This window comes from Pseudophryne corroboree, chromosome 11 (genome assembly GCF_028390025.1).
Source record: "Pseudophryne corroboree isolate aPseCor3 chromosome 11, aPseCor3.hap2, whole genome shotgun sequence".
NCBI lineage: Eukaryota > Metazoa > Chordata > Amphibia > Anura > Myobatrachidae > Pseudophryne > Pseudophryne corroboree.
In genome coordinates, this window is record NC_086454.1 from 62,627,760 (window position 1) to 62,646,569 (window position 18,810).

At 47.7% G+C, this 18,810-nt stretch overlaps 1 protein-coding gene across 2 annotated transcripts in view; it reads right to left on the minus strand.

Moving 5' to 3' along the window:
• The window catches only part of IGHMBP2 (immunoglobulin mu DNA binding protein 2), a 155,031-nt gene that overhangs the window by 90,844 nt on the left and 45,377 nt on the right, over positions 1-18,810 (minus strand). For both annotated transcript variants that reach the window (XM_063944350.1, XM_063944349.1), the window contains exon 4: positions 15,892-15,989. In XM_063944350.1, the coding sequence (XP_063800420.1) occupies positions 15,892-15,989 (98 nt within the window). The remainder of the gene's footprint in view (positions 1-15,891; positions 15,990-18,810) is intronic.

Below are 18,810 nucleotides of genomic sequence, written 5' to 3' on the forward strand. Positions count from 1 at the left end.
TATATATAAAAAAAAAAAAAGAACCATAACTTAATATATATCCATTAAATTATACAGGATAGGAAATTATTACAAATCATTTTAAACAGGAGATTTATGGTAGACTTACCATAGTTAAATCTCTTTCTGTGAGGTACACTGGATTCCACAGGGAATAACATCGGGGTGTACAGTTGGATCTTGATCCGAGGCACCAACAGGCTAAAGCTTTGACTGTTCCCAGGATGCATTGCACCGCCTCGTCTATAGCCCTGCCTCCATGCACTGGAGCTCAGTTTCATTAACCAGTCCAATGCAGTAGCAGATAAAAGAGACGGCAGATGTTAGTCACAACATTCTCACGACAGGAGAAGGGACCAGCAGCTAATGCCATACAAACCCAAAGAAGCTAAGTGCGTCAGGGTGGGCGCCCTGTGGAATCCAGTATACCTCGCAGAAAGAGATTTAACCACGGTAAGTCTTACCAAAAATCTCTTTTTCTGCAGCAGGGTACACTGGGATTCCACAGGGAATAACATCGGGGATGTCCTAAAGCAGTTCCTCATGGGAGGAGACGCACTGTAGCGGGTACAAGAACCCGGCGTCCAAAGGAAGCATCCTGGGAGTCGGAAGTATCAAAGGCATAGAACCTGATGAACGTGTTCACAGAGGACTACGTAGCCGCCTTGCACAATTGTTCAGCGGACGCACCTCGGCGGGCCGCCAAAGAAGGTCCAACAGACAGACAGAGTAGAATGGGCTTTGATAGCAGCAGGAGCTGGGAGACCAGCCTGTACAACGGCTTGTGCAAACACCATTATAATCCATCTGGCCAAGGTCTGCTTATTCGCAGGCCAGCCACGTTTGTGAAAACAAAAAAGTACAAAAAGGGTATCCGACCTCCTGAGGGAAGCAGTCCTCTCAACGTAAATACGGAGAATCCGTACCACATCCAAAGACTGCTCTTTGGAGGACAAACCAGAACAGATAAAGGCCGGAACCACAATCTCTTGGTTAAGATGAAAAGATGATACCACCTTAGGTAGATAACCAGGGCGAGTCCGAAGAACTGCCCGGTCACGGTGAAAAATCAGAAAGGGTGGACGACAGGACAAAGCGCCTAAGTCCGACACCCTTGTAGCAGAGTCAATGGCCAATAAAAACACGACCTTAAGCGCAAGACATTTAAGGTCCACAGACTCAAGAGGTTGGAACGGAGACTCTCGCAGGGCATTTAAGACTACAGACAGATCCCATGGAGCCGCAGATGGGACATAGGGAGGCTGAATCCTTAAAACACCCTGAGTGAAATTATGAACGTCAGGAATAGACACAATTTTCTTCTGAAACCAGACCAACAAGGCAGATATATGAACCTTGAGGGAGGCCAGACTAAATCTAGGCCTTGTTGCAGAAAAGCCAAAAGCCTAGAAGTTCTGAACGAAGAGGCATCATTATTCTTAGCGTGCTACCATGTGAAATAAGAATTCCAGAGCCTGTAATAAATTTGTGCAGAAGTCATGTGGCGGACCTTCAACATAGTTTGAATAACCGCCTCAGAGAATCCCTTGGCCCTCAGGAGTGAAGTTTCAAGAGCCACGCCGTCAAAGCCAGTCTGGCCAGGTCTGGATAGACACAAGGGCCCTTAACAAGAGGAGGTCTGGGCGTTGAGGAAGTAGAAGAAGACGCTCTATCGATAGACCCTGCAGGTCTGAGAACCATGCCGTCTGGGCCACGCTGGAGCGACTAGAATTAGTATTTCTTTTTTTCTTGCTTGAACTTCCGAAGTACCCTGGGCAGGAGTGACACTGGAGGGAACACGTATGGCAGCCGAAAGTTCCATGAAATAGCCAGTGCATCTGCGAACACTGCTTGAGGATCCCTTGTCCTTGATTTGAAGACCGGAACCTTGTGATTGTGTCGAGACGCCATCAGGTCAACGTCTGGTAGTCCTCACTTGTCCACTAGGAGTTGAAAGACTTCCGGATGAAGACTCCACTCTCCGGCGTGACGTCCTGACGACTGAGGAAATCCGCTTCCCAGTTGAAGACTACGGGGATGAACACTGCCGATATTGCTGGCAGATGGCGATCCGCCCAATGGAGGATTTTTGATACTTCCAGCATTGCCATGCGGCTTTGAGTGCCGCCTTGATGATTTATGTACGCCACCATGGTGGTGTTGTCTGATTGTACTTGAACAGGCCTGTTCTGTACTAGAGGCAGGGCCAGTGTCAACGCATTGAACACCGCCCGCAATTCCAGAATGTGTATCAGGAGGAGAGAGGAGGAGAGACTCCTCCCTGGTCCACCGACCCTGAAGAGAGTGTTGCTCCAACACGGCGAAATAACCCCGCAGACTGGCATCCGTCGTCAGGAGGACCCATTTGGAGATCCAGAAGGGACGGCCCCTGCTCAACTGTTGGTCCTGTAGCCACCAGCTCAGTGACAGACGAACCACCGGAGTCAAGGAGATCATTTGAGACCTGATCCGATGAGGCAGGCCGTCCCACTTGGAAAGGATTAACCTCTGCAGCGGGCAGGAATGAAATTGAGCGTACTCTACCATGTCGAAAGCCAACACCATGAGGCCTAGTACTTGCATCACCGAGTGTATCGGCACACGTGGGCGAGAGAGGAAATATCTGATCCTGTCCTGAAGCTTCAGGACCTTCTCTGGAGACAAAAACAATCGTTGGTTGTGTGTGTCCAGTAGTGCTTCCAGGTGCACCATGCTCCGATCAGGGACCAGCGAGGACTTTTTCCAGATGATGAGCCACCCGTGGGAGAACCTCTTGGGAGTTCGCCAGGATCAGCAAGTCGTCCAGATACGGCAGGATCCTGATTCCCTGACGGCGGAGAAGAGCCGTCATCACGGCCATGACCTTGGTGAAGATCCAAGGGGCCGTGGCCAATCCAAAAGGCAGTGCCTGGAATTGATAATGTAGTTTGCCAATAGCAAACCACAGATATTGCTGATGGCAATAGGTATGTGCAGGTAAGCATCCTGTATGTACAGGGAAACCATATAGTCTTCGGGTTCCATGGCCAGCACTATAGAGCGCAGAGTTTCCATACGGAATTTGGATACTCTCACAAACTTGTTCAATGATTTGAGGTTGAGTATAGGCTCATTTGGCTTCGGAACTAGAAACAGGGTCGAATAGCAGCCCCTGACTCTCTGAGACAGAGGCACCGGCACTACCACTCCTGTATCCAGGAGGGATTGTACAACCAAGTGTAGAGCTTGCGCCTTTAACGGATCCGCCTGGATAACCGTTCTGCAAAACTGGCGAGGGGGACGAGATTGCGTACCCGTGAGACAACTTCCCGCACCCAGGCGTCCGAAGTGGTCTTTAACCAGGCCTGGGCGAACTGAAGAAGTCGGCCTCCCACCCTGGGGTCCCCAAGGGGGAGGCCCGCCCAGTCATGCAGCAGGATTGTCTTCTTTGGAAGCAGGCTGACGGGCGGCCCAGGATTGTTTAGATTTAGGCTTAGTGGTTTTGGAAGCACGAGCCTATCGCGGATACATCTGACCCTTTGCCTCTCCTGGAGGTCGACAGGAGCGAAAGGTAGTACTCTTAGTCTTCGGAACAGAAGGATTAGTATTTGGGAGATACGAAGTCTTGGCAGTAGCCAAGTCAGTTACAATCTTGTTCAGATCCTCCCCAAATAAGATGTCTCCCTTAAAAGTGTTTTTGGAGTCCAGGTCCACCTTCCAGGACTTCAACCACATAATTCGACGAGCCAGGATAGACGTAGTAGATGCCTTGGCCGCCAATACACCTGCATCGGAGGCCGCCTCCTGAATATAGTGGGAGGCTGCGGTAATATAAGACAGATATTGTCTGGCAGTGTCAGAAAAATCCTGAAGCAGCTCATCCTCAATTGCCTGAACCCATGCTTCAATACCTTCCGCAGGCCCAGGAGGCTGCCATAGTGGGTCTATGTACAGTGCCAGTAAGGAAGTAAACAGGCTTCAGGCATCCCTCCACATGCTTATCCGTCGGTTCCTTCAGTGAGGTGACAGTGGCGACAGGCAGAGTAGATGACACCACAAGACAGGCGACATGAGAGTCCACCGGTGGTGGAGTTTCCCACTTGTTACTCAACTCTGCTGGGATAGGATAACGAGCAAACATCTTTTTAGACAGGGAAAATGTATTTCCTGGAGATGACCAGGATTCTGGACGTATGTCAATTAAATGGTCAGAATGTGGTAAGACTACTTTAGCAACCTTCTGACGTTTGAACTTATCAGGTTTCTTAGACGCAGTAGCAGGCTCAATGTAATCATCTATTTGAAGAATTAGCTTAATAGCCTCCACTAGGTCAGGAACATCATCCTGGGTTGTAGATTCCTCATCAGAAGCAACTGTATCAGTGTCTGATGGATCAGTATATTCCCCATCCTCATCGGAAGAATTATCCGAAGTATTAGTGGATTGTGAGGAAGTAATGGCCCGTTTAGATGACCCCTTGGCCCCAGAGGAGCGTGGGATAAATTTTGTCTAACCAAAGATTGATTTAATTGTTGTAATTGGGTAGACAGAGTATCCACCTAGGGCGGATTAACTACAGGGACAATGTGTGGCTTCAATGGTACAGGAGGTCCCACAGGGGGCGTAAGACATGTCACAAGTGTAGTCAGTACTTGAGAACGCTGCCCAGGGTGGGTCCTGATGGGCCACAGGTGCTGCAGGTTGACTGGGTGTATGGCACTCAGCGCCTGAACCAGCAGCTAAAACTTCCCCCTCAGGTAAATCCGCGGAGCCAGTACTGCAGGATGAAGAAGCGTCTGCGGATTTCCCGCCCTGTGTAGCAGACATTATAAGGAATGTAGCCTTAGGGCGTAACAGTACAATATAGCCAGACAAACACAATACCTGCAAATAATCCCCTATGTTATGGGACAGTAAACACAGTACACAAAACAGAGGATTTAGGAGGTATGAGGTGACAAACACACAGCAAAAATACCCAATCGTATATTCTGTGTAACACACACACATATATATATATATATATATATATATATATATATATATATATATATATATATATATATATATATATATATATATATACACACACACACACATATATATATATATATATATATATATATATATATATATATATATATATATATATATATATATATATATATATGGGACCCTGACACACTTAGCCACCCAGGGTACAGAATATAGTGACAGCAATATGTGGTATAGGCAGGGCCGGCTCCAGGCATGTTCGACTAGAGCGGCCGCGCGGGGCGCCACTCTTATAGGGCGCTGCACGCTGCGGCCGCCATATTCCTGCCTGGAGCCAGCCTTCAATCTGTGTGTCCCGGCCGCTTGTGTGCGCGCTATGCAGCGCGCTGTGCGGCGCCGGCATCAGACGTTAGACACCGGCGCCGCGCAGCGCGCAGACAGAATCGTTCATCCGTCCGCCCACCCACCCGCGCCCACAGCAGTACTTCCCCCTCCCGGCTCCCAGCACCGCAGTGTCAGTGACATGTAAAATCTGGCACTGTGGGGTCATTTATGTTTCTGGCACTGTGGGGGCATATCTGCACTGTGGGGGCATTATGTTTCTGGCACTGTGGGGGCATATCAGCACTGTGGGGGCATTATGTTTCTGGCACTGTGGGGGCATATCTGCACTGTGGGGGCATTTATGTTTCTGGCACTGTGGGGGCATATCTGCCCTGTGGGGGCATTTATGTTTCTGGCACTGTGGGGGCATATCTGCACTGTGGGGTCGTTTATGTTTCTGGCACTGTGGGGGCATATCTGCACTGTGGGGGCATTATGTTTCTGGCACTGTGGGGGCATATCTGCACTGTGGGGGCATTATGTTTCTGGCACTGTGGGGGCATATCTGCACTGTGGGGGCATTATGTTTCTGGCACTGTGGGGGCATATCTGCACTGTGGGGGCATTTATGTTTCTGGCACTGTGGGGGCATATCTGCACTGTGGGGGCATTTATGTTTCTGGCACTGCGGGGGCATATCTGCACTGTGGGGGCATTATGTTTCTGGCACTGTGGGGGCATTTATGTTTCTGGCACTGTGGGGGCATATCTGCACTTTGGGGGCATTTATGTTTCTGGCACTGTGGGGGCATATCTGCACTGTGGGGGCATTTATGTTTCTGGCACTGTGGGGGCATATCTGCACTGTGGGGGCATTTATGTTTCTGGCACTGTGGGGGCATATCTGCACTGTGGGGGCATTTAGGTTTCTGGCACTGGGGGCATATCTGCACTGTGGGGGCTTTTATGTTTTGTGGCACGGCGGGCATTTATCTGGCACTGTGGGGGCATTTATGTTTTGTGGCACTGGGGGCATTTATGTATCTGGCACTTATGTATCTGGCACTGTGGGGTCACTGATTTATCTGGCACTGTGGGGTCATTGATGCATCTGGCACTGTGGGGGCACTTATGTATCTGGCATTGTGGGGGCATTTATGTATCTGGCACTGGGGGCATATCTGCACTGTGTGGCCATTTATGTATCTGGCACTGCTGGGGGGCATGTCACGTGTAGCTGGCACTGCTGGGGGGTATGTCACGTGTAGCTGGCACTGCTGGGGGGCATGTCACGTGTAGCTGGCACTGCTGGGGGGCATATCATGTAGTGTATCTACTAGGCGTCTGTGGCTAGGCAATGTGTCTAACGTGCGCTGCCTGGCGCAATGTGTCTAACGTGCTCTGCCTGGCGCAAAGTGTCGAATGTGCTCTGCCTGGCGCAAAGTGTCTATTGTGCTCTGCCTGGCGCAAAGTGTCTAACGTGCTCTGCCTGGCGCAAAGTGTATAGGAGGTTCTACCTGGTGCAATGTGTATTAGCTGCACTACTATGTGGTGTAATGCGAATTGCCACTATTCTGTGGTCATGCACCTTCCCCACGAAGCAACGCCCCTACATTTTTGCTGCGCGCCTTCGGCGCGCACTGTCCCTGCTTCAGCATGTGGGTGGAGGAGCACCAAGCATTACAGTATGTACATCATTTTGCCCTCCTTACTTAAAATGTGCCCTCCTTGTGATCAGCACCCTGCCCTAAAACGTGAACACTATCATGTGTAGCTGGCACTGCTGGGGGGCCTATTGTGTGTAGCTGGCACTGCTGCGGGGCATGTCATGTGTGGCTGGCACTGCTGCGGGGCATGTCATGTGTAGCTGGCACTGCTGCAGGGCATGTCATGTGTAGCTGGCACTGCTGCAGGGCATGTCATGTGTTGCTGGCACTGCTGCGGGGCATGTCATGTGTAGCTGGCACTACACTGGAGACATTGTGTGTAAGGAACACTACTGTGGCTGTTCTGCATAAGGCTGCTAATTGTGTGCATAGAGGGGGTGTGAAAAATAAGATTTTACTTACCGATAAATCTATTTCTCGTAGTCCGTAGTGGATGCTGGGGACTCCGTCAGGACCATGGGGATTAGCGGCTCCGCAGGAGACAGGGCACAAAAATAAAGCTTTAGGATCAGGTGGTGTGCACTGGCTCCTCCCCCTATGACCCTCCTCCAAGCCTCAGTTAGGATACTGTGCCCGGACGAGCGTACACAATAAGGAAGGATTTTGAATCCCGGGTAAGACTCATACCAGCCACACCAATCACACCGTACAACTTGTGATCTGAACCCAGTTAACAGTATGACAACGTAGGAGCCTCTGAACAGACGGCTCACAACAATAACAACCCGATTTTTTTGTAACAATAACTATGTACAAGTATTGCAGACAATCCGCACTTGGGATGGGCGCCCAGCATCCACTACGGACTACGAGAAATAGATTTATCGGTAAGTAAAATCTTATTTTCTCTAACGTCCTAGTGGATGCTTGGGACTCCGTCAGGACCATGGGGATTATACCAAAGCTCCCAAACGGGCGGGAGAGTGCGGATGACTCTGCAGCACCGAATGAGAGAACTCCAGGTCCTCTTTAGCCAGGGTATCAAATTTGTAGAATTTTACAAACGTGTTCTCCCCCCGACCACGTAGTTGCTCGGCAGAGTTGTAATGCCGAGACCCCTCGGGCAGCCGCCCAGGATGAGCCCAACTTCCTTGTGGAATGGGCATTTACATATTTTGGCTGTGGCAGGCCTGCCACATAATGTGCAAGCTGAATTGTACTACACATCCAACTAGCAATCGTCTGCTTAGAAGCAAGAGCACCCAGTTTGTTGGGTGCATACAGGATAACAGCAAGTCAGTTTTCCTGACTCCAGCCGTCCTGGAACCGATATTTTCAGGGCCCTGACAACATCTAGCAACTTGGAGTCCTCCAAGTCCCTAGTAGCCGCAGGTACCACAATAAGCTGGTTCAGGTGAAACGCTGACACCACCTTAGGGAGAAACTGGGGACGAGTCCGCAGCTCTGCCCTGTCCGAATGGACAATCAGATATGGGCTTTTGTGAGACAAAGCCGCCAATTCTGACACTCGCCTGGCCGAGGCCAGGGCCAACATCATGGTCACTTTCCATGTGAGATATTTCAAATCCACAGATTTGAGCGGTTTAAACCAATGTGATTTGAGGAATCCCAGCACTACGTTGAGATCCCACAGTGCCACTGGAGGCACAAAAGGGGGTTGTATATGCAGTACTCCCTTGACAAACTTCTGGACTTCAGGAACTGAAGCCAATTTTTTCTGGAAGAAAATCGACAGGGCCGAAATTTGAACCTTAATGGACCCCAATCTGAGGCCCATAGACACTCCTGTTTTCAGGAAATGCAGGAATCGACCGAGTTGAAATTTCTTCGTGGAGCCTTCCTGGCCTCACACCACGCAACATATTTTCGCCACATGTGGTGATAATGTTGTGCGGTCACGTCCTTCCTGGCTTTGACCATGGTAGGAAAGACCTCTTCCGGAATGCCTTTTTCCCTTAGGATCCGGCGTTCAACCGCCATGCCGTCAAACGCAGCCGCGGTAAGTCTTGGAACAGACATGGTACGTGCTGAAGCAAGTCCCTTCTTAGCGGCAGAGGTCATGAGTCCTCTGTGAGTATCTCTTGAAGTTCCGGGTACCAAGTCCTTCTTGGCCAATCCAGAGCCACGAGTACAGTTCTTACTCCTCTACGTCTTATAATTCTCAATACCTTGGGTATGAGAAGCAGAGGAGGAAACACATACACCAACTGGTACGCCCACGGTGTTACCAGAACGTCCACAGCTATTGCCTGAAAGTCTCTTGACCTGGCGCAATACCTGTCCAGTTTTTTGTTCAGGCTGGACGCCATCATGTACACCTTTGGTCTTTCCCAACGGTTCACAATCATGTGGAAAACTTCCCGATGAAGTCCCCACTCTCCCGGGTGGAGGTCGTGCCTGCTGAGGAAGTCTACTTCCCAGTTGTCCACTCCCGGAATGAACACTGCTGACAGTGCTATCACATGATTTTCCGCCCAGCGAAAAATCCTTGCAGTTTTTTCCATTGCCCTCCTGCTTCTTGTGCCGCCCTGTCTGTTTACGTGGGCGACTGCCGTGATGTTGTCCCACTGGATCAATACCGGCTGACCTTGAAGCAGAGGTCTTGCTAAGCTTAGAGCATCATAAATTGCCCTTAGCTCCAGTATATTTATGTGGAGAAAAGTCTCCAGACTTGATCACACTCCCTGGAAATTTTTTCCCTGTGTGACTGCTCCCCAGCCTCTCAGGCTGGCCTCCGTGATCACCAGCATCCAATCCTGAATGCCGAATCTGCGGCCCTCTAGAAGATGAGCACTCTGTAACCACCACAGGAGAGAGACACCCTTGTCCTTGGAGATAGGGTTATCCGCCGATGCATCTGAAGATGCGATCCGGACCATTTGTCCAGCAGATACCACTGAAAAGTTCTTGCGTGGAATCTGCCGAATGGAATCGCTTCGTAATAAGCCACCATTTTTCCCAGGACTCTTGTGCAATGATGCACTGACACTTTTCCTGGTTTTAGGAGGTTCCTGACTAGCTCGGATAACTCCCTGGCTTTCTCCTCCGGGAGAAACACCTTTTTCTGGACTGTGTCCAGAATCATCCCTAGGAACAGCAGACGTGTCGTCGGAAACAACTGCGGTTTTGGAATATTTAGAATCCACCCGTGCTGTCGTAGAACTACTTGAGATAGTGCTACTCCGACCTCCAACTGTTCTCTGGACCTTGCTCTTATTAGGAGGTCGTCCATTTTCTTCGAAGAAGAATCATCATTTCGGGCATTACCTTGGTAAAGACCCGGAGTGCCGTGGACAATCCAAACGGCAGCGTCTGAAACTGATAGTGACAGTTCTGTACCACGAACCTGAGATACCCTTGGTGAGAAGGGCAAATTTGGACATGGAGGTAAGCATCCCTGATGTCCCGGGACACCATATAGTCCCCTTCTTCCTGGTTCGCTATCACTGCTCTGAGTGACTCCATCTTGATTTGAACCTTTGTAAGTGTTCAAATATTTCAGATTTAGAATAGGTCTCACCGAGCCTTCTGGTTTCAGTACCACAATATAGTGTGGAATAATACCCCTTTCCTTGTTGTAGGAGGGGTACTTTGATTATCACCTGCTGGGAATACAGCTTGTGAATTGTTTCCAATACTGGCTCCCTGTCGGAGGGAGACGTTGGTAAAGCAGACTTCAGGAACCTGCGAGGGGAAACGTCTCGACTTTCCAATCTGTACCCCTGGGATACTACTTGTAGGATCCAGGGGTCCTGTACGGCTCCAGCGTCATGCTGAGAACTTGGCAGAAGCGGTGGAAGGCTTCTGTTCCTGGGAATGGGCTGCCTGCTGCAGTCTTCTTCCCTTTCCTCTATCCCTGGGCAGATATGCTTATGGGGACGAAAGGACTGAGGCTGAAAAGACGGTGTCTTTTTCTGCATAGATGTGACTTAGGGTAAAAACGGTGGATTTCCCAGCAGTTGCCGTGGCCACCAGGTCCGATGGACCGACCCCAAATAACTCCTCCCCTTTATACGGCAATACATCTTTGTGCCGTTTGGAATCTGCATCACCTGACCACTGTCGTGTCCATAAACATCTTATTGGCAGATATGGACATCGCACTTACTCTTGATGCCAGAGTGCAAATATCCCTCTGTGCATCTCGCATATATAGAAATGCATTTTTTAAATGCTCTATAGTAAATAAATACTGTCCCTGTCAAGGGTATCAATATTTTCAGTCAGGGAATCCGACCAAGCCACCCCCGCGCTGCACATCCAGGCTGAGGCGATCGCTGGTCGCAGTATAACACCAGTATGTGTGTATATACTTTTTAGGATATTTTCCAGCCTCCTATCAGCTGGCTCCTTGAGGGCGGCCGTATCTGGAGACGGTACCGCCACTTGTTTTGATAAGCGTGTGAGCGCCTTATCCACCCTAAGGGGTGTTTTCACACACTTCATTTAATTTATCTGATTCAGGAAAAACTATAGGTAGTTTTTCCACACCCCACATAATACCCTTTTTTGTGGTACTTGTAGTATCAGAAATATGTAACACCTCCTTCATTGCCCTTAACAAGTAACGTGTGGCCCTAAAGGAAAATACGTTTGTTTCTTCACTGTCGACACTGGAGTCAGTGTCCGTGTCTGTGTCGACCGACTGAGGTAAAATGGGCATTATAACGTCCCTGACGGTGTTCTAGACGCCTGGACAGATACTAATATGTTTGCCGGCCGTCTCATGTCGTCAATCGACTTGCAGCGTGTTGACATTATCACGTAATTCCTTAAATAAGCCATCTATTCCGGTGTCGACTCCCTAGAGAGTGACATCACCATTACAGGCAATTTGCTCCGCCTCCCAACATCGTCCTCATACATGTCGACACACACGTACCGACACACAGCACACACACAGGGAATGCTCTGATAGAGGACAGGACCCACTAGCCCTTTGGGGAGACAGAGGGAGAGTTTGCCAGCACACACCAAAAACGCTATAATTATACAGGGACAACCTTTATATAAGTGCTTTTCCCTTATAGCATTTTAATATATGTAGTCATATCCCCAAATCAGTGCCCCCCCTCTCTGTTTTAACCCTGTTTCTGTAGTGCAGTGCAGGGGAGAGCCTGGGAGCCTTCCCACCAGCATTTCTGTGAGGGAAAATGGCGCTGTGTGCTGAGAATAGGCCCCGCCCCCTTTTTGGCGGGCTTCTTCTCCCGTTTTTCTGAGACCTGGCAGGGGTTAAATACATCCATATAGCCCCCAGGGGCTATATGTGATGTATTTTTAGCCATAAAAAAGGTATTATACATTGCTGCCCAGGGCGCCCCCCCAGCGCCCTGCACCCTCCGTGACCGCTGTGTGAAGTGTGCTGACAACAATGGCGCACAGCTGCAGTGCTGTGCGCTACCTCAGGAAGACTGAAAAGTCTTCTGCCGCCTGCTTCTGGACCTCTTCCATCTTCAGCATCTGCAAGGGGGGTCGGCGGCGCGGCTCCGGGACGAACCCCAGGGTGAGACCTGTGTTCCGACTCCCTCTGGAGCTAATGGTGTCCAGTAGCCTAAGAAGCCAATCCATCCTGCATGCAGGTGAGTTCACTTCTCTCCCCTAAGTCCCTCGATGCAGTGAGCCTGTTGCCAGCAGGACTCACTGAAAATAAAAAACCTAAAAACTTTTTCTAAGCAGCTCTTTAGGAGAGCCACCTAGATTGCACCCTGCTCGGACGGGCACAAAAACCTAACTGAGGCTTGGAGGGGGGTCATGGGGGGAGGAGCCAGTGCACACCACCTGATCCTAAAGCTTTATTTTTGTGCCCTGTCTCCTGCGGAGCCGCTAATCCCCATGGTCCTGACGGAGTCCCCAGCATCCACTAGGACGTTAGAGAAAAATATATTTATTTATAGTTTAATAATATGAAGTTAAGAGGCCACACCCACTTTCCCAGGAGGCCACGCCCACTTTCCCCGAAGTGCGCGCACCTTCGGCGCGCTTTTACATTTTCTCGCTCAGGGTGCTAGTAGGCCTGGAGCTGGCCCTGGGTATAGGAGAATGGAATCCCACACAACAGCTACAGGCACACTCAGTCACATGTACAATGCAGAAGTTATTACATATAAACAATAAAACTGCACTGGACTAGTAAAACTACATATTAATATGTATGAGTATAGATATAACAATGCACAGTAGATACTGGATGTGTATCACAGAATACTTGTACTAAATATTCAGATAGCAGTATACTTGTTCTTAACTAACACTGTCTAAAGTGACATGTAGAATACTTAAGTGCCTGTAAATGCACAGCGCTGATGAGACAGGCGGCTTTACAGAGGAGGCAGAGCCCTGCAGTCCCGGAGATCAGCGCGGCTAGTAGTGAAGATGGCGCCAAAATCTCTGTTAGGGAGTGAGGGAGAGAGAAATGCAGCTTCAGGGCGGGAACACCAGCAGTAGTTGGCGCCCAGAGCTGGGGGAGGGGCTACAGGTCAGCGACTTATCCCCTATGCTGCGCCTCACCACCGGGTACTATGGATCCTATATTAAACGGATTTTAATAAATCTGACCTGTGCTCCCTGCCCTGGTGGATATAGTGGGATCCCTGTGCAGTACAGTGAAAAAGACCTGATTATAGGTTGAAACGCGTTGGTGTTGAACTGCTGTTGCTGCCTGTGACCAGAAGGAGGTACAGCTCAGTAGGGGGAGCTTCAATTAAAACCCCTATATACTCTGCTATGTGCCTTCCATAGAAGGTCTTATCTGGTACGCATGTTTTTTTGGCACTCTGTTAAGAGTTTTTAAATATTAAAAATATATTGGTATACACTATGGTCTCTCCACCTTTTATGTTTTACATAACTTTACCTGAAAGAGACTGAGAACAACGGAGGTGGATTAAGTACCGGGTGAATACTGTTTCTGATCTGAAGGAATCCAGAGAACGTTACTTTTGGAATGAATATTGATTCCTTGGTTCAAGATGACTAAACAGGTTTTTCCATTGGAATTAACGCCCTATTTTACCATTTGACTTTATTTTTTGGACATATACTACCCAGACCCTTAGATACCTTTCGAAAAGTGCGCAGGACTCTACTTTTGTTTTATGTCTATTTGTGGTTGGGTGAGATCCACGTTTGAATCCTGCAGCCGTTTTACTAACAAGGCGCGCAAATTGTTTAATTTTTTTCCCACTGTGTATGTGGTATTTACCAAACATTGTCTTTATACCTACATTATGTACACATAACATATTATTAACACAATAGGTCATTCATCGTGCCCTGCTTCTGCTCTTCACGCCGTCGCAAGGGCCTACGCCTCCTTGATCATCGCACGCCCTTTGGCCGTAAAATATTTAACCACCAACAACATTATGCTTGAAGGTAATACTCCATATAATACAAATATTGGCTGCCGAAAGGACATACAGGGGTTAAGCCCCTTGCAACAATGTTAAGAGCCCCCATGGGGCGCGATGAATCCCCTAGGACAGTATATAATTAAGTCATTTGTGAAATAAAGAGCTATTTTATCTTATACATTTTTTAAGATAGATATAGCAGTACAGGTTTGCCTGGTCCATGAAGCAATGCCAATGGGCTACTGAAGACTGGGAGAATGTCTTTATGAATGGAGGAATCCAAAGATCAAAAAGTTAAAGTGCCAGGCTCCAATTATCCACTCATCTATACCCCATTGTCTATATGCTCCAGTGTCCCCTAGTGGATGAAGGAGAAATTAAATATTTGGTCCATTGCGTAGGCCAGTGGTTCTCAAATTGTGTGCCGTGGCACCCTGGGGTGCCGCGAGACTCTTGCAGGGGTGCCTTGGGTTGGTGCTCAAGGACCAAATCAAATTATTTATGGCCAAAGTGATAGGCAAAACCAGTGCTGGTGGCTGCCCATCATAAAACATGTAGACAAACAGAAGCACAACTGTACACCACCAAATAAGTGAGCCTAAGGATGACATTTACTTAATTTTATATTTTTTTCCAAATATATCAATAATAAACTTTTATCCTAGTGGTGCCGTGAAAAAAAAATGCTGACACGCTAGGGCGCCATGATTAAAGAAAGTTTGGGAACCAATGGCGTAGGCTATTGTAAGTAGACAAAAGGATGGCTCCTTAGTATGTGGGGTTTATTTGAGGGGTGTTTAAGCTCCAAATTTTAAAGGGCAAAGCTTTTAATATCAAACACCCATTGTCTTGCTATTAAAAGCATTGCCCTTTTACATTTCAGGCCCTCTTAAGTCAATAAATTCCTGTGACACCAACTGTCAAACATAGAGAGGGAAGAATCATAGTCTTTGGGTCTTTTACAAGTATTATTGTATGTGGTAAACTGTAGTGACCGGTACCCTGAACTAAAAGGGCTACAACAGTTCCATACAATACCCCTTAGTCTACGCTTGTTGGTCAAGGGATCCTTCTACAGCAGGACAATGACCCAAAACATAATTACCTTCGAGTAAAAGAACAAAACAGTAGGTGACAAATCATGGCATGGCCAGCACAGTCTCCAGACTTACAGCCCATAGGACTGGTCCGAAGAGAGATAGAAGCACCCTACATGTGCAACACATTTGTGGGAACTTCTGTAACGGTGTCGAGAAGAACTTCCTGAACAATACATGATTTCCATTGTAGAATGAACGTCACAAGTGTGAGTTTAGCAGTAATATCTGCAACAGGTGGATACTTAGAGGAGTCAATTACTTATATTACATTTTGTTAAATAAAATAATTATATTATTGCTCAATTGTTCTATGCTTTACTTTCAGAGTAAAATGAGACATTAAACTGCACAAATGTCAATAAAATCTGGAAACATGGGTGTGTTAAACCTGTGACCGGAAGTGTATGCCTTCATGAACCAATTCCAATGTATATTTTATTTTATTCCTCCTCGTGGAATCCATTTGTTAATAAAACAGACACTTTCAGCAGACAATGTAGATCTGATCTTACTTGATGGTGCCCAGTGGCTGGGCTCAGAGGAGCCGAACAGAACATCTATCACGGTGCAAGCAGGTCCGGCGTGGTACTGGCTTAGCGCAATCAAAGCCCTGTGGGTAAAAAACAAACACTTGACTTGTCATAAGCAGTTTACTTAAAAGGATAACTCCTTTAGGACTAAAGCGTAAAGTATACTTTTGGGTACTATAAATGCTGCAATATGGAACCCCACTTATTTGAGTCTGGAGCTCATGCCGGGCGTGGCAGGATTTTATTTTATTTATTTATTAACAGTTTCTTATGTAGGGCAGCAAATTTCGTAGCGCTTTACAACTGGACACAATTTGATGACAAAACTGGGTAAAAACAGACAATCATAGAGGGAGGAGGGTCCTGCTCGCAAGCTTACAATCTATGGGGAAATAGGGATTGATACACAAGGATAGGTGCTATTTGATTGCATCGTTGTCCACCAGATTGAAAAGGTTCTTGGTGGGCTGCATGATATCACATCACAGCAGTGATGAACCAGGGTCAGGAGGAAAGGAGAGTGAAGAAAGAAAATATGTGGGGGATGTGTGGACTGTACTGTGGGGATATAATTAGATAGGAAAGCTATGAAAGTTATGTGAGCGGTTCTGGAATTTGATAAGCTTGTCTGAATAGGTGAGTTTTCAGGGAACGCTTGAAGGTTTGAAGACTAGAGGAGAGTCTTATTGTGTGTGGTAGAGCATTCCACAGAGTGGGTGCAGCCCGCAGAAAGTTCTGTAATCGTGCATGGGAGCAAGTAATGAGTGTGGATGAGAGACGCAGATCTTGTGCAGAGCGGAGAGGTCGGGTTGGGAGATATTCTGAGATAAGCGAAGAGATGTATGTTGGTGTAGTATGGTGAATGGCCTTGTGTGTGAGTAACAGTATGACTTTTCTTTATGCACTTCTATTTCTGGGATGGGTTTCGCAGTGTGTTCTATCTCCATTCCCTGTGTACTCTGTAGAATGGGAGAGGAAATTCATAGACAACACTGGTGCTGCTTTATGAGTCGCTGTACAAGGAAATATGCGAATGATCGCTTTGGACGGCCATGAACACATATGCAGTGTGGATGATCGCGGATGTGGTCGCTTTGCGTGTGCCTGAATCAGGCCTTTTATGTACAACCAGGCTCACAAACTCCAGATCACCGAGTACAGCGCTAGGACTTATTCAGCTGCTATTTCTTATTAACACTGATGTAATAATGCAGCAAAGCAATAATCAGACCAGTTCCTACATATTGCTCTAGATACACTAGTAATAACATATTGTTCCTTACTGAACATGTGAATAAGAATAAATTAGAGAATAAGAATACAGTTAAGTGCTCCATACACTAGAACGATTATGCCTGATTTCAGCCTAATTTGGGCATTCGGGACGATATATTGGGTGAAATCGGGCATTTTGGCTGTGTATCCGATCCGATGCGCGGCCCCGCGAGTGTCGGTTCAACTCCTCTAGGTCGTTAGTGCTGCACTTGTGATATGTCGGTTCCCACAGGTATGGCTGGGATCGCATACGATATATCGCATGCAAAATGTACCAAATCGTATGGAATCGTATGGAACCACTCGCGGGAAGCTCCCGGGAGAGTTCAAGGGAAATCACTTCCGACTTCAGCCTCAGACATATCGTTGTAGTGTATGGGGCCCTTAAGACTAAATATATGCAAGACTTAAGTGTATTATTATTATTATTATTATAGCATGAACTATTGAAAATATATCCCAAAATCTAATAAGCTACTTCTCACAATCATTAAGGATAGGTTATCACGAGACACACATCTATGCTTCACAACAAAGGGCATCAACATTATCACCCAGAGGGAAGATTGGAGCAGATGTATTAAACCTGGAGAAGTGATAATGCACCAGCCAATCAACTCCAGTATGCAAATCTACATATTGGAGCTGATTGGCTGGTGCATTATCACCTTGCATTTATCACTGCTCCAGGCTTAATACATCTGCCCAGTTCAGTCTGATCCTCACACATTGCTGGTAATTATGGGAGGAAACCCCACGTTCATTGTTGCTCATACAGTACTTCTATGGGGTGCAAGCAACACAAGCAAGGTTATCCTACCCAGATTACCCACATTATAACAGCGGCAGACTGAATGTTCCCTGTGTTTGTAAATAGCCTGCTATGGAAGCAGAAATGACACTTGTGCTAGATTGGTAAAGCAGTCAGGAGTAGATCTGCTAAATCACAGGACTCATCACCAAATGTAATGTATCTTCCTTAAGGATAATTCCCACCTATTAAGTAAATCCATCCTCAGCCACTTCACAATCCTACCTGTGCAGGTGGCAAATTCAGGGACTGTGAAGCATCAACTCCCACACACATAGTAAATAGAATGTGTAATTATTTAGTGACTATGCAGGGTCTCAAGGCTTTCATTGTTTGTTTTTTATACCCCTATCACATCTCCAAAGCCAAGAATTGGAAACGGGACCTTCCCGGGTGGGATCCGGCACTGGAGACTCTCCTACCCCTTTCGCTGGCTTCTAGACCCGGCAATATGCCGGGTCGGTTGCCATAGCGACGGGAGGCGGAGTCGGCGCTGGGAGATGAGCTCATCTCCGCGCCGCCTCTCCCCATTTAGTAAACGGGTCCCGGGTCACATCGACACGGGAATCTGTTGATTCGGCCAATGACCCGGTATTCAACCCGGGAATAACACTGCTTATAACCTGGGTTGAATTACTGGGTCAGGCGACCCGGGAATTCGGACTTGGCGCTTTCACACCGCACGCTGACCCGTGTCGACCCGGCAATATGCCGGGACGATACCAGGTTATTTGTGCGTTGTGAAAGGGTTATCATATATGTAACAATTTTCACACATTTATTTTTCACCCCTGTAACATTAAAGGTGTAAATAT